Source organism: Choristoneura fumiferana, chromosome 18, assembly GCF_025370935.1.
Source record: "Choristoneura fumiferana chromosome 18, NRCan_CFum_1, whole genome shotgun sequence".
Taxonomy (NCBI): domain Eukaryota; kingdom Metazoa; phylum Arthropoda; class Insecta; order Lepidoptera; family Tortricidae; genus Choristoneura; species Choristoneura fumiferana.
Window position 1 is genome coordinate 20,533,995 of NC_133489.1, and position 23,364 is coordinate 20,557,358.

Here is a 23,364-nt window from a genome sequence, read left to right on the forward strand (position 1 = left end):
GCGATTAGATCACTCGGTAAACAGTGAAGTGTCGTGGCGTCTGACGAGTGTGAGCAATGTCAATATGGATATCGACTGCGACGTGGTAGCTCTACCTACCCACAGCACCAATCAGCTTTTTAGTGTAGCTTGGTGCCGTGGTAACATCTCCTGAGTTATATTATAGTATATTGTGTCTTAAGGGCGGTAAATAAGGAATTACGAACGAGAGTCTATTAGAAGCCCGAAGTCGAAGACTGAGGGCTTTAATGAGTCGATGTTCGTAATTCTAGTACCGCCCGTGCGACATACAATGTTTTTCATCACATTTGCGAGTAAATTTTTAAATTTCTAAAAGAAAAAAAAAATATTCCAAATATTGGCGATACCTTGGGCTGCGCTCTCGGCAGCGCTGCCCTCCCCCTCCCCCTCCCGCAGCATGCGCTGCAACGTGCATGTGCATGTGGTCCTGCAGCAGCATTAATACGCACATTGACTCATTTACCGACCTTGGGCTTCATGACAAGAAATTTGTATGCGCAATGACTCATTTACCGACCCATGGTTTCATGACAAGCACATTAAGGTCGAGGGTTTTATTTGGGGGGTTGCAACCAAGGTAGCCTGCATGTTACGACACTGTTTACGAGCAAGTGTGATGAAAAATATATTGACCCGGATAACTCACGTCGTAAATCGAGTTTAGCTCGACATCTCCATGTGTGTGTTTAGCCGCCGAGTCGCGTTGCTCCTAAGAGGAAGGGCTACGGATTAGACCGAAATATGACGAGCTAAACTCGATTTAAGACGTGAGTTATCCGGGTCAATATATTTAATATCAGTGAGTCTCACGGTAATTTCATGTTCAAAATATCCTGAGTTACTAATTAAAAGTATTACTTTATGGGGTACAAATCCACTAAAAGTTAGGTATTGTGACAGTTTTAAGGCAACTAAACTAACTCCTTCATGGCCCATCTAGGCATTTAAATTGCAAACATTTTTCTAACAAAGTTTATCACTGATATCTCCTGAGTGGGATCCTTTCGACTGCCATAATCTTATAAGTCATAATGTAATGTTTGCCATAATTATTGTTAGTCATAATTTTTTTTCCCGCTGAAACCGTACATTTTTCATATTTTGTTAAACGGTTATCCTATAGAACTCTGTAGGTTAGGTTAGATTTGTTTTATAACAGTTCTGAAAAATAAATGGTTTCAGAGAAAAAAAGAGTTATATCAAACATTAGGTACATTATGACTAACAATTTTCTACCAAAATTGAAAATACAAACTGAAATATAGATGCACAGAAAAAACAGAAAAATAAGACCATCACTGGGAATCGAACCCAGGTCCTCGGTAATCCGTACCGCGTGCTATACCGCTACACCACTGATGGTCAACGGTACCGACACGAATTTCCCTATGCACCTCATATCTCAGCTGGTGTTTCTTACTTAGTCACTTAAGCAGCGACGCTAGCGACATCTATGCCGTAAGCCCTCAAACTTTTTCGGCATTCCTTTGGAACTAACCGCTCACCCGGACAAGAGATATCGTTTCTAAGCAATCAAATTAAGATTGGTTTTTTGGAATCTTTTTGTATTTTTTATTTCAATTCCAAATTTCAAGTTTGTATTTTCAATTTCGGTTTTACGGGATGACCGTAAAAGTAAAAATTTGGAATTGAAATAAAAAATACAAAAAGATTCCAAAAAACCAATCTTAATTTTCTACCAGTCGATATAGACCCCTCGTGAGTTACGGGACAGAGTAACATACACATAAAAGTTGATTGACCCCTCAATGCACGCCACAGCGTTGCCGGCCCTTAGAGAGATTGATAGGCTTTTTCAAGAACCGTAAGTTGTTGTGATTGACTGACCTGGGGTTGTTGTTCCGGCGATGCGGCCGCGCGTTCCGGTAGACGTGTCCGCCCTGCGACACGAGCGTGCCGCGCGAGCTCGCCGGACTGATCGCCGTGTGGAGCGACTGCGGCGAGCCGGACGCCGGCGAACAGCCGTTTTGCTCGTTCGTGGGGGTCAGGTCGCCTGCGAAAACCGTAAATTTAGCACATTCGCGATTTTTTATTCTAAAAATGAATTAAATGTAAAATTAAATCAAATGAAATGACATGAAATGAGATATTAAATGAAATGGTTTTTATTCCTAAATCACTATTACAACCGAAAAGCATCGATAATTGAGTTTATCGATAAAGGAACTCCCTACCTGTCATAAAATGTTGCCCCCTGGATTCCTATGTCTATGACATACCGTCCAGGCTGCCAACGGGCGTCCGCCGCAGCAGGTCCGGGCTGCTGCCCCACGGGCTGAGCGCGCCCAGCGGGCTCGACAGCCCCGCCGTCACTAGTGTGTCGTCGTCATCGTCCGTGTCTGACGACAAAATCAGCGTCAATCAACAACAATGGGCTGGGTCACACCAACTTTTTGTGTAGCTTGTTGCCACGGTAACGTCTTCTGGGTCACTTTTTTTTAACCCACTAAAAGTTAGGAGTTGTAACAGTTTTAAACCTAAACTTGGCAAGTTGAGACGAGTGTACTGGATTCAAGCCTCGTTGGATTCTTGTAGAGCTAACAAAATTTTTTTTTTTTTTAACTAGCCTACAATAGTGTCCCACTGCTGGGCAAAGGCCTCTCCTCTTGATCTCCACACCTCCCGGTTCAGCGCAATGTCAGGCCAATCCCTTGCATTAACAAAATTAACAAAACTAACAAAATTAACTTAAAAAAATAATACAAAAAGATGATCTAAAATTATGTATCTTATTAGATACGCTGCCAAGTTAAGGGTTAAGGCAATTCCTATATTCCTAAGCGTGCTATTGGAAACAATTTTCAATTTCTTTGTCTCCTGAGTTACGGACCAGAATAACAACACTAAAAAGTTTACTGACCCGGCTAGTTGCCTTAAAAACTCTAATTAGCGAAAAATTTGCTAAATGATTTGATAAGATAAGTATCCCAAAAGTTTCATTTCATTATAATAATCCATTTTTTTTTATTCGACTGGATTTCAAACGAGCAACTGGGTCTCCTGATGGTCAGAGATCACCACCGCCTATAAACATCTGCAACACCAGTTGTAGTATGGCCTAGAGTAAGATGGGTTACCTCACGTGCCAGTAATTTCACCGGCACCGGCAGTAATTTAAGATAATTCTAGCAAATGAAACGTTATCATACAAAATTTTGCCAATAGTTGTTAAAGGCATTGGCGTCAGTCAAAGTTGATTGGCAAGTGATAGTCGGACAAAAAATAATTCGGAGAAAAAGCCAAACATCAACCACTATCTATGCAATTCCAAGATCTCGATTGTGCTCCGTTATTCTATTAAATTAGAATAAGTTTTTATTTACACAGGAACATTATAAAAAATATCTACGGTTATGCTTACCTTCATAAACATCAAAGAAGTTTTCTTTAGAATCATTCTGCGACGACTTCTTCTTCCTTTTGCTCTGTATAAAAATCAATGAAATTATTACAACACACCGTTAATTTTTGACATTTCTCTTTTATTGGAACAAAATTTGACTTAAATATTATGTAAATCGCGTTATACATCGCCACAAGGTTAGGTAATAAAGTAATAATCTTGTAAACTCGCTTTTCATAATTATTTTTCATATGACAAAATATGAGTTTGCCACCCCTGAGGGGTCTCCCACACCAATCGTTGCGGAATCGGCGTTAACCGATGAAAAAACGCTTAAAATCCACGCAATAAAAGTCAATCGGCTCGGAAGACGCAAAACGACGTGTACCAGCGGGAAAATGTATTTTTCACACCTCTCCTTCAGAAAAGTAACTTTTCCTCCCTGACGAGAGGGAGCAAAGTGCAACTTTTCTGTTCAAGGCTTTTCTAAGTAAGGATAGTGGTAGTTTATTGCAAATGCCATTTTTTGAAGTTGATAATTGTAAAGCCACGCCATTTTCTATGCTGGTTGTTCTTTAATAATATTTAGAATTTATTTATTTTCAAGTTTTTTAATGCTCGGTGTGAATAGTTGTATGAGCCACTCGGGAGCAAAATTATTTTCATCTTGGGTTAATCCTTGAATCCCCCATTACGCTCAGGATTCTACTTGAGCCCTTCGCTACATTCTGGATTCAATGTACGCCCTCGCCGTAAATAAACCATTTTGCTCCCTTGTGACACAAATAACTATTTTTCACTTCGGTATTCTTGAATATAAAGCGTTTTTTGATCGACTAAAACCGATATTCCACGTCGATTGGTGCGGGGAGACCCCTCAGAGATTTTTTTAGTTATCTAGATCGAATTTTATCTACTTTCTGAAGAAATGAGTACAATATCTGCCGTATCTCTTGAATCACTAGGTGTTAAGATTGTATGTTACAATACATTAAAGAAAGAGGTTAATGAGTTACCATAGTGAGTTCTTCCGCGACGGACATTTCCAGTGCGTGGTGCGTCCGGGCCAGGGCAGCCAAAGCCTCTTCTAACACTCTGTTGCGTTCTAACTATAGGATGAACAAAAATAAGGTTAATGCGAATATGCAGAGCTCCCTCAGTAACCTCAAATAAGTTTTTTGTAAAAAAAACATTTTTAATAAAAGCTTTTTTTTGCTGTGTACTTTTTGTTGACTGTACTTGTACTGTCACACCAACTACATTATTTTGTATACCAAATTTCAAGTCGATGCCATTAACCGTTGAGTTACGTCCTGCGAAGACGATCCTGGCCGGACTACCGGGATGTCACTACCAGATTATTGTATTGTCACGCAAGTTACATAAGTATACCAAATTACAAGTCAATCTAAGGTGTATTATAAAGTTTAGTTTTATTATTTTGACTATATATTATAAAGTTTGCCAGCGGACAATGGAGCGTAGCATTCTTGGTGTCCGAAGAACGGACCGGATTAAAAACACCGAGCTGCGCTCAAAGACTAGAATTGCTGACGTGGGCGTTAAGATGGCCAAGTTGAAGTGGGACTGGGCTGGACATATCTGTCGAATGAACCCAGATCGTTGGGCCAAAATTGTTACGGAATGGGTCCCTAGTGACGGATACCGTAATAGAGGCAGACCGAAGAGGAGATGGAGGGACGACTTAGATGCCCATATTGTGGGATGGCGGGAGCTCGCCTTTGATAGGCAGGAGTGGAGCAAGAGGGGAGAGGCCTTTGCCCAGCAGTGGGACACAAAAATAGGCTAATAAAAAAAATAAAAAAAATATATAAAGTTAATGATTATATCATGGACAGGGATATTTGGAAATAATTCCGATCCGCATTAGCGATCCCTTCAAATAGCGAACCTGCTGTATTAAAAATAAAGTTGTGTTAAATACTTGTGATGTATACATATCATTTAATAATATTGTAAATCTGTTTAAAAAAATATACCTCGTTGAATTTCTTGCCGGATTCTTCTCAACAGAAGTTTTTCCGAACCGGTGGTAGATTTTTTGACATTCATAAGTGCTTGTTATAGCCTAAATTGAATAAAGATATTTTGACTTTGACTTTGAATCCAACATCTGGAAGTTGGTCGAATTTAATTTGAAAGATTTGATTACAGACATACAGACAGACGACGGGACAGGTGAAACTAAATAAAAGCTTGTAACAAAGGTGGAAGCGATTTATAAACAACATGGGTTTTCAATTATAATGAATCTTATGCGTTTCACAACATGGTACAAATTTCAGTGTATCTTATGGCAGAGCCCTCCCCTCAGAATGAGAGGGTTTGGGCTGTAGCTCCCATGCGGGCCCAGTGCGGATTGGCAACTTCACACACACCATCATGCTCATGAATATAAATTTCGAAAAATTCAGACGTGCTAGCCCGGGCTCGAACCCTCCCTCTGCTTGGGATTCCATCGATCATTCTACTTTAGTAGGGACTTTTCAAGGGTCAAAAATTTAAATGGTTACAAAACATTTCAATGGAAATGTGTCCAGGGGCTACTACGAAATTCGAAAATCGAAGTACGTATTGTACCGTCTCTCTCACTCTAGTCTTAACACGTTGAATGCGAGGCTTCATTTCTATAACTTACGCTTGGTGCTATACATACCATTTTGGACTTGTAACATAATTCCTCACCAGTGCGGTACGAGACCATATTGTCTTGTGGATAGAGGTTTAAATTTTACCCAATATATCTTTAATGATTTTACAAATTGCTAATTTACTGATTGTAATAGCAAGTTTACTAATCAATTTACCTTAAATTACTTTCGCCACAAGCTACTAACTTTGGTTTAGGAATTATAGGACATTTAACTGACAATACGATACTGACTACCATCCATGGGGCACCATGGGGATAAGGCTAAGGCTCTCATATCGATGATTAGGTAGAGAGGGGAAATGTAAAAAGCTAAACGTCGATATCGATGATTAAACTATTGAACATTAAAATTAAGCGAGAACTTTTGCTTCGAATTCTAAACATATCGATTGTTCACGCTCTGGGCAGTAGGTATGTATTCTTCTTGATTTTTTAATAGTTTCTCGAATTTTAATTGTTTTTCTTAATTATTTGTTACATCTGTACACAACTTTCAAACACCTTTTGTGTATTTTTTTATGATCTGTTTCTAGGTGCATTCACAACTTATAACAATCTATTACCGGGCGATAAAAGAAACACAAGAGAGCATTATTCCCTGCACTAGCCTACGCTGACTTGTTCCCGTGGTGCGATACAAGGTGGTAGCTTACGAGACTCTTTTAGCCAGCACCGCACTGCTTGAATATTTTTTCAATCTAGTGCGATACTAGCCAAATTTGTCTTGTAAAGTTTTATTATTCCTATCGAGTAGAACTTAAAGAAAGACACATAAATGTATACTTGACTCTTTCTAGCCAAATGGATTTCAATGTCAAATTGTTCCCGCACCAGACGGAGATAACCAATTTTCTAACGCCGCACTAAGCGAAAGTCTAATACGAGTCAAAATTGACTTGTACCGCAGTCAACGTGTTAAGTAATATAAGCGTCAGCGGGACTTCAAAATGCGAAGTTTAAATTTTCCACTTCGTATTATAGGGCCCTGAATGTTTTTTTTTATTCGACTGGATGGCAAACGAGCAAGTGGGTCTCCTGATGGTAAGAGACCAGCACCGCCCATAAACATCTGCAACACCAGGGGTATTGCAGAAGCGTTGCCGACCTAGAGGCCTAAGATTAGATACCTCAAGTGCCAGTAATTTCATCGGCTGTCTTAATCTGCACGCCGAATCACAACAGTGCAAGCACTGCTGCTTCACGGCAGGATTAGCGAGCAAGATGGTGGTAGCAATCCGGGCGGACCTTGCACAAAGTCCTACCACCTGACAGTGACAGTTGTTTGAAGTCAAAATATCTGTATTCAATTTAGGCTATAACAAGCACTATGAATGTCAAAAAAAACTACCACCGGTTCCGAAAAACCTCTGTTGAGAAGAATCCGGCAAGAAACTCAACGAGGTATATTTTTTTAAACTGATTTACAATATTATTAAATGATATCTATACATCACAAGTATTTAACACAACTTTATTTTAAAAAGGACGGCAGCAGCTAGAGTCGGGAGTATGTTTTTTTTTTATTCGACTGGATGGCAAACGAGCTTAAATGTGTCACGCACCTCTCTGTTCAGCCTCGCGCTGTCCGCATCCCGCGCCTGCGCGACGAGCGCCGCGCAGTGCCGGAGGGAGTTAAGCGCCTCCGCGCCCGTGCCGCACGCGTGTTGGAAACGCTAAAAGGAAGAATCACATTCAGATCTTATACAAGGTGCAAACTGAACCTGAAAGTTTATTCAGAAGAGAGAATTTTTATTTATTGAAAAGCGTTTTTTAAATACAGTTAATATTACTTATGATTAGGGTTGCCAACTTTTTTTTACAAGATAAAGTATACTTACGTCTGAGAAGGGAAATAAACAGTATTTTACACAAATGAACAGTATTTTCTTCTTTTCATGTTTTAAAGACAAATTTTTGGGTGCTTCTCGCACAAGTTATAAATTTAGTTTCATTTTTAAAAGCCTCACAGGCCTCGTCAGAATCAAAACTAAAATTAAGATAAATAAATAAATTTTTATTAAATTAACATTGGCAGATTCGTTCTGAACCACCACTATTGTGACCACTGTTTTTTTTATATGCTGCAGGTACTGACTTAGTGTGTGCTAGTGTTAGGCAATGTTGTGATGCTGAAAACAGTATAATACCTACTGTTTTTAACAGTATACATAGTTGGCAACCCTACCTATGATACCAAAATAATATAAACAATCATATAGTCTTGCTAATTATTACACAATTTGCTGTGAATAATTTATTGAATCAGGCGTTACTTTGCGGAGGTCCATATCAATGAACTAAAAGAATTTCTTCGGTCGCGGAAGGTCGCGGGTGAGCAAAGAAATTATTTTAGTTCATAATTTGATGTGATTTATTTTTCAAAAGTGTTTTTCAATATAAAGTGGTATGGCGTGTAAATAGCCAATTTTTATGGGTTGCGGAAGACCGAGAGCGCGCTATGCCAAATGGAATTTCCAACAGTGCAGAAGCACTCACCTGGTTAGGGCTCCGGCCGATGATGTGATGCGGGGGTCTTGTGATGCGGGGGTCGAGGAAATCTTCTTATTTTCGCGATGCGGTTTATAACGAATACAACACATGGGCGGATGAAAAACTTATGTCAATGACAAGACTTGAGCCAGACTGACAAGTCCTGTGCCAGAGAGCACCCCTGCACTGTGTATGGCCTAAAAAGGTTTTAGTGCGCGAACATGCTCCCGGCCTTGAAATGCGGAGAATTTCAATGAGTATGAGGTGCGGTGAGGTATGATGCGGTGCGGTGCGGTGAAGTAGGAAAATGAAATGTTCTAATCTACTGTGAAGGTAGAGGATACAATTTTACGACAGGACGCTTAAATGATCCTTTAGCAGTTCTTATCATGGCTACACGAACCACGTTATCAGACCCTGGATAGACATCTGTCACAACACCCAAGGGCCAGTGAAGCGGGGGAACATTGTCATCACCCATTAACACAACCGTCCCTACTTTGATGGGATGGTCTTGGGTATACCATTTATTTCTGACTTGCAACGTGTGCAGGTATTCAGTGCGCCATTTTTTCCAATATGATTGGACAATGCTGTCGAGCAACTTCTTCCTGTTGTGAAGATTTCGGCACTCATTAGACAAGTCAGTAGCGGGTAAAAACTGGAGCGGTGTAAACATTAAAAAAATGCGCGGGAATTAAATTTCTACGTGCTGATCCGAAGATATGGCACTTAGCGGTAGCGTCATTGAGTATACACGCTGTATAGAGATGCGGAAAAATAAATTATAATTGCGAGCGGTGGCTTTACCAAAGTAAAATAACACCAAATAAAGCGGTTAATAAAGCGATTTAAGAAAAGGAGCGGTTTTAAGAGCGGTATATTTAATAATTAATATTTGCAGCAAATTAAAAGGTAAGTATTAAGAAATATGGGAGTAATTTATTTTAATCTTAAGTTGAGCTGATTTGTGCTGTACTATTGAGCTTGAACAAATGCGGTTAAAGTATTAGTTTTGCATTCAGGCAACTTATCAAATTCTGTGGGACAGAATTTTTGAATAGGCCATGCAGTAGGCGGGCTTCGTAACCAAGAAGGTCCGTTCCACCACAAATCATGAGATATTAATTGTGATGGTAGCATACCGCGAGACAAACAATCACTAGGGTTGTCAACTCCGGCAACGTGATAAAAGTTTTGTGATGCAATATTTTCTTGACATTGAGCAACACGATTGCTAACAAAAATGGACCATCTATGAGGAGATGATTTAATCCATGAAAGAGCAATTGTTGAGTCTGTGAAAGCATATATCCCTGCAATCGGAATACGAGTAAAGTATGTATCCTGAACAGTTTTGATCAATTTGGACATTAAGAGAGCGGCACATAGCTCTAAACGAGCAAGTGTAGTTATTTTTGCGGGAGACACTTTTGACTTTGAGCAGAGTAGCCTCACAGTGACATAACCGGCTGGGTCTGTAACATGCAAGTAAATGACACATCCATAGCCATTGAGACTGGCATCTGAAAATCCGACAATGTTGACCGTACAGTCAGCAGAAACGCCAATGTGACGCGGAATTTTTAATGTTGACAGCATCGGAAATTCTTGCACTAGCATAGAGTAGCATTTGATTATATGCTCAGGGGGTTTGTTGTCCCAGTCGATCTTGCAAAGCCAAAGTTCTTTAATTAATAATTTGGCGTATAATACAACGGGAGCTACTAAGCCAAGAACATCAAACAAGCGAGCTACAGTGGATAGAATTATTCGCTTGGTGCACTTCCCACCAGCAGGCGGAGACGTAGTTATAAAGAAAGTGTCACTTGTGGGTTCCCATGACAACCCTAACACCTTTGCAATATTTTGCTTGTCGTTAAAATTGACAGAAGCACGGTGTGAGTCGGGAAGACTATCTAATAGTGCAGACGAATTACTTGACCATTTGACTAAGTCAAATGCGCCAGACTTGAATAGCGCGATTAATTCTTGCGATAAACGCATTGCGGTTTCATCATTAATACATGAATGGACTAGATCATCCATGTAAAGCTGAGAGCTTGCCACTCTTGCAGCATCAGGAAAGCGGTGACTTTCGTCTGAGCATAACTGTTTGACAGTACGCATAGCCATAAAAGGGCTCGACTTAAGTCCGAAAGGGACGCGGGTGAATTGGAAGCTGCGGATGGGTTCGCTTTCAGAAAAGCGAAATAATATTTTGACAAATTTGAAGTCATGCGGAGGCAAACAAATTTGCATATACATTTGTTTAATATCAGACGTCATAGCTACTGGAAATAAACGAAAGTTCAGTAAAAGCAAAAATAAATCAGCCTGTAGATTAGGACCAGTGTGCAATATGTCATTAAGTGACATACCTGAATGAGTCTTAGCACTGGCATCGAGAACGACCCTAACAGGAGACGTTACTTTTTCCGGACGGATGACAGCATGATGAGGGATATAGTAACCATCATCAGTAAGTTCAGACTCTGGTATTTCGGTTAGATAACCATTATGCATATATTCGGAGATGACTTTATTATAGGAATCGCGAAGAGTAGGCATTTGCTTGAACTTCTTCTCCAAGTAAAGCAGACGACGGTGAGCAACAGAACGAGAATTCCCCAGTTCTGAAGAATCTTTACAGAAAGGTAAGGCCACAGTGTATCTACCTTCCTCATTGCGGGACACAGACGTTGTGTATAAATTTTCACATTTAGTCTCTTCTGGACTTAAATGACGTTTGAATGGGATTTCTTCTAATTCCCAAAATTGATTTAGGCTCGACTCGAGGTCATTGAGCACGTGAGCGGTGAAAGAAAAAGCGTTACTAGGGTCAGACTTACAAGGATAGTCACCCATTAGAACATAACCGAAGGCGGTTAAAAAAGCGGGAGGAGCACAAGAGCCGGAATCTACCCTATTCCCCAAATAAATATACGGGAATAACTGGACACCGAGCACTACATCAATGCAGCCTGGAATGTTCCATGTGAGGTCTGCGAGCGGTATATTATTAAGGTAAGCCATGTCATGTTCATTATATTCAATAAAATGCGAGGGCAATTGGTCGGTTATACAATCTACCACTAAAGCGTGTATGTAGTATTTATTATTTGGATATATGCGGGATTCAATATTAAAGTAAACATATCCGTGAATTGGTCTTGAAGTTAAACCAACACCTTTTATATAGGAATTAGTTAGCGGTATAATGGGTAAATTTAGTGACTTACAGCAATCGAGTGTTATTAAATTATTTTGAGATCCACTATCAACGAGGCATCTAATAATCATTTTATTATCGCTATTGTTTTGTTTAGCGTAAACTTGAGCGGTTGACAGAAGTATAGTCGAATTCGGTTTTGACTCTACTTTCAGAGAAACTGAAGCGTTTGCGGGGTTATATACCGGCAGTGTAGTCGGTACGTTATGTGACGGCGACGTGATTTGATTACTGTCAGGCGGCGGATGAGTACATGAGCAAGCGGCTGCGTGCGGTACGAGGCCGTGGCTTACGTTCGCAGCATCAGCTGCTGGCTCGCGCGAGAGCGGCGCGGCAGGCTCCGCGCGCGGGCGCGCTGCGCTAGACGAGGCGGACGGCGCATGCGCGGCAGACGAAGACGAGCCGTTTGTATACAACTGTGTAGATTTAACATACGCTTTTGCGGGTAAAGACTTTTCCGGTTGAGAATTATTATTGTTATTGCCAAAGTGTAACAACGTATGGTGGCGTTTTTGACAATACTTACAAGTGCTACGTGAGCTGCAATTGAGTACCTAGAGTATGTGACATGCTTAAACAGTTTACACAGCCACGGTTGTTTTTAATAAAGTCGAATCTAGCTTGTGGTGAAACCATATTTTTGAATTTGGAACAATTATATAACTGTACGTGATCATTATTATTGCACAATACACAGGTTTTGTTATTTGCGGAGCTGGAAGAAGGAACATCGTTGCTAGCTACAAACGCTTTGTAAGTAGTACGCGCGGGTTGAGCCGGTGTATTGGCAGCGGGTTTATAAGCGGTTCGCGGAGTATTCATTGAAGGATTATTGCCTGACCGTTCTAGAATTTTCACTTGACTCTGCATAAATGTGACATATTGCTCGTACGAAGGAATAGTTACGTCACGCACAGACATTTCAAAACTTTGTAAAGTCTGTTGGTCAGTTTTTCGCAAAGCACACTGCAGGAAAAAGAAATCTGAGAGATCAGGAATGTCCAATTGTTTTAGAGCGGCCACAGTCGCGGAATATCTTTCAATGAAACTGTTAAGACTGCTGGGCGAATTCGAACTTGGTTTAATGTCCAAGATGTTATTAAGGTAGTATGTACCCAAGGCGCGTTTATCTTGGTATTTATTTACTAGACTATCCCAAATAATAGAATAAGTCTCTCCTGTGGGTACCAAACCTGCGGTTATATTTAAAGCGCTATGGGTCAATTTGCCCATGAGGTACTGTACGCGTTGCGAGTCAGTAAGCTGGTCGTTATTGTGAATATTTGATTTAAACGACTCATAGAATATGGGCCAGTTTTCAGTCCTACCATCAAAGGAGGGAAGGTCGATAGGCGGGAGTTTAATATTTGGACCTTTAACTTGCGGCGCGGGTGCAGACGGCGAACTCGTTTGCGGGGCGGTTATTTTAGAAATATTAGCACGAGTGCGCTTAATGCGGGCGTATAAGTCCTCAAATGTATCCAGAGTCTCATAATCTGGCTCATGTTTAGGATCAAGGGACATTGAAATAACATTTATTTCGTCTAATATTTTTTCGAAATTTACTCGAAAATCATCGATCGTCTCGGATTCTGCCATGAAATTCTCGTTACTGCGGGAATCGAACGTAGAGACATTTTTCGACAGATCCAACAAATGTGAGAAACGGCGTAAAATTCGTTCCTCTTTGGTTTTCAATATGGATAATTTTGATTCTAAAGGTGATTTCGCCATGATTATGTAACGCGAAAATATAAATTTTAGTTTCAAAAATTATATGAGATGTCAGAAGAAATTATGACAGAAATGGCGGTTGAAAATTATGCCTATTGTGAGAGCCAAAAATTACGCTATGTCACAGGCGAAGCGGGTGAATAATTTCGTTCCGGGAAGCAATCCGGTTGTTCGATAGGACCAAGAATTATGGTATGGCGTGTAAATAGCCAATTTTTATGGGTTGCGGAAGACCGAGAGCGCGCTATGCCAAATGGAATTTCCAACAGTGCAGAAGCACTCACCTGGTTAGGGCTCCGGCCGATGATGTGATGCGGGGGTCTTGTGATGCGGGGGTCGAGGAAATCTTCTTATTTTCGCGATGCGGTTTATAACGAATACAACACATGGGCGGATGAAAAACTTATGTCAATGACAAGACTTGAGCCAGACTGACAAGTCCTGTGCCAGAGAGCACCCCTGCACTGTGTATGGCCTAAAAAGGTTTTAGTGCGCGAACATAAAGACACGTCAATATGACGGACCTTCTTTATTTGACCTTCTTTCTAATGCTAACAAAAACGAAGCATAATGTCATATTTAACATCCCATTCTTTTGCCAAGAAAATCATAGTGAAATTTATTACTAAAACACCTTGGCACATGATTCAGTTTGTTCTGTACAGTTAACAAGAATGATATTGATAGTAGTTACCATGTAATTTACCACGAGCTTTGCGGTGAAGGAAAACACCGCGAGCGAAGCAATTCAACGGTGCGTGTGAAGTTCCCAATCCGCACTGGGCCCGCTTGTGGGAACTATGGCCCAAGCCATCTTGTTCAGAGAGGAGGCCTGTGCCCAGTGGGACGTATATAGGCTGGGATGGTAGTAGTTACCATGTAAGCAGAGTGGTGGAGCGAGTTACCGACGTTGACAGACTTGTCGAGAGCGGCGACTATAGCGCCGCACTCGCGGAGTTGAGTGTCCAACAGCGCGAGGCTGTTCGTGGCTGAGGTTAGTGCGTCTTGCATGGAGCCTGTGAAGACACCACCATCAGCATCACATCACATATAAACTTTGGAATAATTTAAACAGCTTGGTCAGTACTCGTTTTGCAACGTATTGTTATAGTAAAAGAGAAGTAAGTAAACTACGGCCCTTTAGGAGACTTCACTGCCTACTCCAGCGCGGACGCTTAGGGTTGTCGATGTCTATTTTAGTATAATTACGTAGGTAATAACTTTAAAGGCAAATAATTTTAGTACGAAAGTTAATTTCAAATTGTCTTTATGTATGTGTCTAGACAAACAAGATTCTATGCCGCTATATTGCTATTACTATACTAAATTTAAAAATATTATTTATAAATGGCGACTGTGTACATACTACTCATGTTTATCTATCTATATATATAAAAGAAGAAACTGACTGACTGACTGACTGACTGACTTATAGATCAACGCACAGCCCAAACCACTGGGGCTAGAAACTTGAAATTTGGAATATATGTTCCTTAGTAGATGTAGACGCGCACTAAGAAAGGATTTTCCGAAATTCCCACGGGATAGGGAAATATCTAAACTTTTTTCGCTTCTTTGTTTGTAGTCGAATCTCTGAAACTATTGAGCCGATTTTAAAAATTCTTTCACCGTTAGTAAGCTCCACTATCCTTGATTGACATAGGTTACTTTTTATCCGGGTAATGCAAAATTCCCGCGGGTTAGAAATAAATTAATTCAATTACGGAGCTGATTTAAAAAAAACTTACATATTATGTGATATGACTATCCCCAAATGACAAAGGCTACTTTTTCTTCGGGAAATTACAAAATTCCCATGGGATAGAAAAAACTGAATGCAACTTCGGGGATAATTTTAAATATTCGTACATCAATAGAAAGCTACACTATTCCTCATTAGTTTAGACTACTCTTCTTCGGGAAAATGCAAAATTCCCGCGGGATAGAAATAAGTGAATTCAACTTCGGGTCTGATTTTAAAAGTTCTTTCAACAAAAGTAAGCTACAGTATTCCTGATTGATATAGGATACGTTTTTCCGTGAAAATGAAAAATTCCCGCGGGATAGAAATAAGTAAATTCAACTTTGGCACTGCTTTCAAAAATTCTTTAATATGATATGACTATCCTCGATTGACATAGGCCACTTTTTTTTCGGAAAATCCAAAATTCCCATGGGATAGAAAAAACTGAATTCAACTTCAGAGCTGATTTTAAAAATCTTCCACTAATATAAAGCTACACTAAAATTGCTGATTGGTATAGATTACTCTTCTTTGGGAAAATGCAAAATTCCCGCAGGATAGGTACATAGAAGTAAGTAAGACAATCCAAATTCGGAGCTGATTTTAAAAATTCTTTCACTAATAGTAATCTGCAGTATCTCTGATTGACATAGGCTGCTTTTCTACAGAATAATGCAAAATTCCCGCAAGATCGAAATACTTAAGTAAATTCATCATTGGGGTTGATTTAAAAAGATATTTTACCAATTGGGAGCTACATTATCCCTGATTGGCATACGCTACTTTTCTCCGGGAAAACGTAAAACTCCCGCGGGATAGCAAAAAGTGAATTCAACTTCAGGGTTGATTTATTTATAATTGTATACCTAACTCTACCTGAACAGTACCATGACTGGCTGACTGACAGACAACGCATAGCCAAAACTACTGGTGCTAGAGACATGAAATTGGCATAGATGGACCTAAAGTAATACAGAGGTGCACTAGGGAAAGATTTTTAGAAAATCCCATGGAATAGAAAAATATCTCAACTTTGTTTCTTTCTTTGTTTGTAGTCAAATCTCTGAAACTATTGAGTTGATTTTAAAAATTCCTTCACCGTTAGTAAGCTACACTATCCTTGATTGATATAGGTTACTTTTTATCCGGGATAATGCAAAATTCCCGCGGGATAGAAATAAATTAATCCAATTCGAAGCTGATTTTAAAAATTCTTTCACCGTTAGTAAGCTACACTATCCTTGATTGATATAGGTTACTTTTTATGCGGTATAATACAAAGTTCCCGCGGGATAGAAATAAATTAATTCAATTTCGGGGCTGATTTAAAAAATTCTTACATATTACTGTATTTGTACTGTATTTGTATTTCCATGTAATCCTCCAAAAATCAATCAAAACACGAAAAAAAGGATCGCAGAAAGTAAATGTATGTTAATTGTTATCCCAAATTTAACGCGAGCGAAGCCGCGGGCAAAAGCTAGTATATATATAAAAGAAGAAACTGACTGACTTATAGATCAACGCACAGCCCAAACCGCTGAGCCTAGAAACTTGAAATTTGGTACAGAGGTTCTTTTTATGATGTAAATGAGCACTAAGAAAGGATTTTTAGAAATTCATCCCCTAAGGGGGTGAAATAGGGGGGTGAAGTTTTTATGGAATTTTCTCATTTCTGGACTTAGAAGTATGAAAATAGGTGTATAGGTTCTCGATTACAATTAAAAATTATCTATCTAGATGAAATGGATAAAATTCCCCCCTAAAAGGGTGAAATGGGGGGGTAAAGTTTGTATGGAATTTTTCTCATTTCTGGACCAAGAAGTATGAAAATAAGTGCATAAGTTCTCGATTACAATTAAAAATTATCTGTGTAAGTGAAATGGATAAAATTCCCCCCTAAAGGGGTAAAATGGGGGGATAAAGTTTGTATGAAAATTTTCTCCTTTTTGGATTTAGAAGTATGAAAATAGGTATATAAGTTCTCAATAACAATTAAAAATGATCTATCTAGGTGAAATGGATATAAAATTCTCCCCTAAAGGGGTAAAATGGTGGGAGGGTGAAGTTTATATGGAATTTTCTCATTTCTGGACTTAGAAGTATGAAAATACGTGTATAAGTTCTCGATTACAATTAAAACTTATCTGTCTAAATGAAATGGATAAAATTCCCCCTAAAGGGGTAAAATGGAGGGGTAAAGTTTGTATGGAAATTTTCTCATTTCTGGACTTAGAAGTATCAAAATAGGTGTAAAAGTTCTCGATTACAATGACAAATTATCTGTCTAGGTGAAATGGAAAAAAATCCCCCTAAAAGGGTTAAATGGGGGGTAAAGTTTGTATAGAAAATTTTCTCATTTCTGGACTTATGAAAATTGGTATACTTACAGGGTCCTGATTAAAAATAAAAATGATCTGCGTAGGCAAAGATAAAGAAAGAAGAAGTAGCTTTCGATTTATTAGGGGGGAGTTTCTATGATACTTCCTTATTTTTAGACTTAAAATATAGCTGGTTACAATTTAAAATGATCCGTATGGTGTTGGCAAATTCAATAGGGGGGGGTTTTTCATACAAAATGTACAACTAAAATGTGGAAATTAAATTGATATTTAAAATGATATGTGAAATAAATCTGCAAATAATTATGCAGTAGGTACCTAACTTAAAATTTACTCATTGGATTGTGCATAATAAAATCAATAATATAATTAATATAAGCGTAATTTTTGTGTGATTATCAACTAATTTACAAACTATTATGTACAGTGCAATTTTTAATATATAATTCGGGTTCTAGAGTAAGATTCGGTTCTCGCCGGAAGCACACGAGATAATTAATTTACTCTCGTGCTTTGCATAAAACTTTTCATAAACTAGCTTCAAAACTGGTAAAAAATGGTGTTTATAGCGAAGTACTTTAGTAAACTGTTACCTATCGTTTACGGCAGTACTTCGCTATGCACACAGATACAAATGTCACAATTATAACGGGAGTTAATTAAAACATATGCCCTGATAACTAAAGTACACGCGGACGAAGTCGCGGGCAAAAGCTAGTCTATATATATAAAAGAAGAAACTGACTGACTGACTGACTTATAGATCAACGCACAGCCCAAACCGCTGGGTCTAGAAACTTGAAATTTGGAATATATGTTCCTTAATAGGTGTAGACGCGCACTAAGAAAGGATTTTTCGAAATTCCCACGGGATAGGGAATAAATGGGATTTATATTTTCACTTTGAAATGACCTTATTTCAGTAACTATAATTATTATAAACTTCAAATTTGGCATGCACGTAGGTAATACTAACAGCTAAAAACTTTTTTCAGGATTTTACGAAATTCCCACGGGATAGAGAATAAATGGGATTTATATTTTCACTTTTAATTAATGACCCTATTTCCATAACTATAATTATTAGATACTTCAAATTTGGTAAAAAAGTAAGTAATACTAACAGCTAAAAACTATTTTCAGGATTTATCAAAATTCCCACGGGATAGGGAATAAAATGGAATTTATATTTTCACTTCAAAATGGCCCTATTTGCGTAACTATAATTATTAGAAACTTCAAATTTGGCATGCAAGTAGGTAATACTAACAGCTAAAAACGGTTTTCAGGATTTCTCGAAATTCCCACGGGATAGTGCATAAATGGGATTTGTATTTTCACTTTCAATTATTGACCCTTTTACCGTTACTATAATTATTAGAGACTTCGAATTTGGCGAGCAAGTAGGTAATACTAACAGCTAAAAACAATTTTCAGGATTTATCAAAATTCCTACGGGATAGGGAATAAAATGGGATTTATATTTTCGCTTCAAAGTGGCCCTAACTCCGTAATTATAAATATTAGAAACTTCAAATTTGGCATGCAGGTAGGTAAAAACTGTTTCAAAGATTTTCCGAATATCCCACGGGATAAAACGAATAAAGAAGATTTTATATACTTACCAACTGAATCAGAAAACGCATACGCTAAATCAATAAAACTGGGGACTGGAGATTTGGCAACCTGATGTAAATCTGGTAACAATTATTTAGCAGTGACATCCTGCTCATCCTGGCGAGGATCGTCTCCGTAGAAGGGAACTCCTCAAAAGTTAATGGCACACGCAAAAGACTTTACATGATTGTTAAATTTCAATGACAATGCGTTTATATGATATACACCGCCTGATGCTGCAGCCAGGGTCGTCTGCTGATGACGGAACTCCTCAAGGGCTCATAGCATAGATACAAAATTTTACATGTACGTTCAACGAGCTAACACAATTACTTTGCCCACCCGCGATCTTTATGATAGCTACTTTTGTGCCCATGCAATGTATGTTCATGCAGTTCCTCCACCACCTCCACACTGTAAGAACACACAAATCACACAAATCCATCTATCACCACTACCACTTTACACTGACGCGTTTCGAACTCAACCAGAGCTCATCTTCAGAGCAACACAACCGTTAATCATGCTACGGTGTGAAATTTGGCATAGATGGACCTAAAGTAATGCAGAGGTGCACTAGGGAAAAGATTAGAGAAATAGAAAGAATAGGAAAATATCTCAACTTTGTTTGTTTCTTTGTTTGTTGGGGGTCATCTCTGAAACTATTAAGATGATTTAAATAATTCTTTTATCAATAGAAAGATACACTATCCCAGATTGACATTAGACTTTTTACTTTAAAAAAAAATTACAAACTTTCCGCACAATAAAAATAAGTTTCAATTTTGAGGCAGATTTTCAAAATTATTTCAATAAAAGAAAGCTACAATGTGTCTCTAATCGACAATCAAGAATATTAAAATAGATCTTAACAGTAATTCATGTCCCGCGGGAACTTTACAATTTCTCGGGATGTAATCCTATATCGTGTATGAAGTCGCGGGCAAAAGAAACGTGTAGAATGTACTTCGTTTTCTAAAATTCAAACCCTGAATCAGCGAAGCAGGGTTTCAAAGTTGGTAAGAATCATAGTTAATTACGTATGATGGTCGATTTTTGTATTACAAAATTTGCACCATCTGTCTAAAAAAAAACTGTCTGTATTTGTATTTCCATATAATCCTCCAAAAATTAATCAAAACACAAAAAAAGGATCGCAGAAAGTGAATGTATGTTACTCCAAATTTAACACGAGCGAAGCCGCGGGCAAAAGCTAGTCTACACATAATACTATAACGTCTATAACTACATTGTTTATAGAAAGGTAGGTATCTATTATTTTTTAATTTGTCTCTGTACGAAACTATTGCACTACACTTATATACTACTAATTTACAACTATACGTAATACAAAAAAATACGTAAGTACGAGAACGCGAACGTAAAAGGTGATCATCGCGCAAGACGAGCGAGCTAAAATCAAAACGTACAGCACCGACGGCAGCGTCGGCAGCGCAGCCTTGACTACAGAAAACTTAATCCCCCTTAAATTATCAGTGTGCGTGCGGCGGGTGCGTGCGTACCGGCGCCAACCGGCGCGCACACATTTAAGACGCGCGATGTACTTTTGTTTGTAGTGAACTTACTTCTCCTCTTTTACTATACTATGGTATTGTTAATGTGTCATTTTAGTTAAATCATAATCCGATGAAGATTTTTTTTTATTTATTTTCAGGGTGTATCCATATTATCCACACATGACAGTGATGAGATGACATAAGAACAGCTCACCCTTCCCGAGCCCTGCTAATAAAGTTTTTAATCTGAAGACAACTATTGGTTAACGTACCTAGCGGCTTGCATTCGTCCTCCATGTCTTCAGTGGCCTCCTTGGCCGTGTCCGGGGAGGCGCCGGCCCATAAGTAATGGCCCGAGTATGCGATGTGCTCGTTGAACGCTGTTATCCATGACTGCAACAATGACTCTTTATTGAACATCACATAATAAACTATTTATAATACCTATTACTTTCTATTTCTCCCCTCCCTCCCCTCTCCATTTCCCTCTCGTTCTTCTTTTTCGTCTCCCTCTCCCTCCCTTCTCCTTCGCCCTCTCCCTTCCCTTCGCCCCCACTCCCTAACTCATTCCTAAAACTCCCTACACTTCGACGGTACCTTTTGTTTACCCCTGCCAAAGGACCACAGACCTGGCTGGCGGCAGTAAGTATCCCTCTTTGTTTGTCGCGGCAGGCACAGCCGGTGATGGTCTCCATCGCTGTAGTCATCGGGGGCGGTCAGTGTAGCACCCCTCCCTCTCACTCTCTCTTTTTTTTCTCTCTTTCGCTCCCTCTCCTCTTGTTGGTCATCACGGGTCGCAAATCGACTTCGAAGGTATGTTTTGGGGACCCCTGGCGCTGTCACAAACCTGCCTGGCAGCAGCAGTATCCCTGTCAGGTTGTCGCGGCAGACACAGCCGGTGCTGTTCGCCGTCGCTGAAGGCAGCCACCAGTAGCGCCGGTTCAGAGTCAGGCGCGGTGAGCGTGGCCCCGTCGAGGTACTTCCTGGCGCGCCAGCGACCCCCCTCTTGGGCGGCTTCCGCGCGGGACCCATAGTACAGGAGGACTCCGCGCTGCAACACCGCCTGGGAGGATCAAGGATCTATGGTTTAATGGAATTACATTGTTTTATTTGCCTTAGATATAATAAAAATCTTATAAACAGTGCTATGTGTGCAGTGACGCACAAGGCTCGGATACCGGTTAAATTTCCAAACCGTTATCATGTAACTCGCTTTTTCCTCGGTTTAATTGATTGCTGACGTTGTTGGAACTTTTATAATGTAAATCAAATTAATAGCGTTCCGCAAAGCATCTCACCCAGACTGGTCTCCAGCCAAGGAAGCGGGACCTCTTCAGGAGCGGCCCCTCGAATCTGGCAGCGGTTCTCTGCAGCCGCTGAACCGGTCTCACGCTGAGGACGTCCCGCATCTCTTGGTCTTTCGCCATGTCTATTGCTAGCTGACCTGGAGAGTAATAACCACTATATCAGACTCATCAACTCACTACGGGGAGGCCTCCCCGTAGACCTCCAGTTGCTTCGGTTTGAAGCGGCATGCATCCACCGTGAACCCGCGGCTTTAACCTGGTCATCCGTCCATCTTGTTGGTGGACGTCTTACGCTGCGCTTGCCGCGCGGTCTCCATTCGAGAGCATTTTGGCCCCTACGGCCATCTGTACTCTGTGCTATATGGCCTTCCCATTGCCACTTCAAATTTCAATGAGTCAATTTGTTTGGCTATGTCGGTGACCCTCGTTCTTTTACGTATCTTATTTCTGATTCGATCCCGTAGAGAAACCATGAGCACCAACCCAGTACAGTAGGACCTTCTAGATATTAAACATGAACTATACTAATGTCAAAAAGTCGCTGCCGAAGGTGCCATAAATCATCGAACAGCGCATGCAATGTGTGTCATATCGACGTCGGTGGTCTATGCCAATGCAAATTGTAAGTGGTTAGTGTTAATGTTTTGTTATTTTAGTTCCATTGTGTGTTTTGTTTTTGTTTATTTTATTTTTTTTATTCGTATGTAATTAGTTTTGTATCTTGATTTTATTGCTTTTTGTTTGTTATTTTTTAGGAAATTTTGTCTCCTTCCGTGAAGTCGCCAAGCGGTCAAAGCGGAAGACCAGCGTTGGCCTACACGGCCAACACTATGCTGAGCTGGGACCGCTTCGCGATTTCGCATATTGTTGTTTTTTCTTTCTTTCTTTAATGTATTTTTTTTTTATTATGTTTTGTGCGAACAGCAAATAAATATTTCTATTTCTATTTCTATATTTCAATGTCACTTATCGGTTACTGTTTCCTTTTGCTTTTCCTTTCAACAAATTCAAATTCAGCTTTTAGGGGTTAGTGCTCGAAGGGTGACAAATGGAACCCTCTTACTGGTGCTTTGCTGTCTGTCCTGTCTGTCACAGAGCTGCATCTCAAGAACCATAATAAATAGAGAGCTGAAATTTACACGTTACGAGTATGTGTATTTCTATTGCCGCTACCGCAAAAAATTAAATTAAATTAAAAATTAAGGGATATCAAGAAATGACAACAACCACTTTGTCAAGAGTGTAGCGATTTAGAAGTCACCTACCACTATCGACATCTATGTATAGACTGCATGTTTCTTACATCAAAACGGCGGCACAAA

General features: G+C 39.6%; 1 protein-coding gene across 1 annotated transcript in view; it reads right to left on the reverse strand.

Moving 5' to 3' along the window:
- LOC141437829 (oxysterol-binding protein-related protein 1-like) overlaps positions 1–23,364 on the reverse strand; it is a 37,306-nt gene that overhangs the window by 8,386 nt on the left and 5,556 nt on the right. Inside the window, exons 6-13 of the mRNA XM_074101353.1 lie at positions 21,583–21,798; positions 21,008–21,128; positions 14,392–14,531; positions 7,622–7,732; positions 4,402–4,494; positions 3,404–3,467; positions 2,262–2,381; positions 1,870–2,035 (exon numbers count right to left, since the gene is read on the reverse strand). Of these exons, the coding sequence (XP_073957454.1) occupies positions 1,870–2,035; positions 2,262–2,381; positions 3,404–3,467; positions 4,402–4,494; positions 7,622–7,732; positions 14,392–14,531; positions 21,008–21,128; positions 21,583–21,798 (1,031 nt within the window). The remainder of the gene's footprint in view (positions 1–1,869; positions 2,036–2,261; positions 2,382–3,403; positions 3,468–4,401; positions 4,495–7,621; positions 7,733–14,391; positions 14,532–21,007; positions 21,129–21,582; positions 21,799–23,364) is intronic.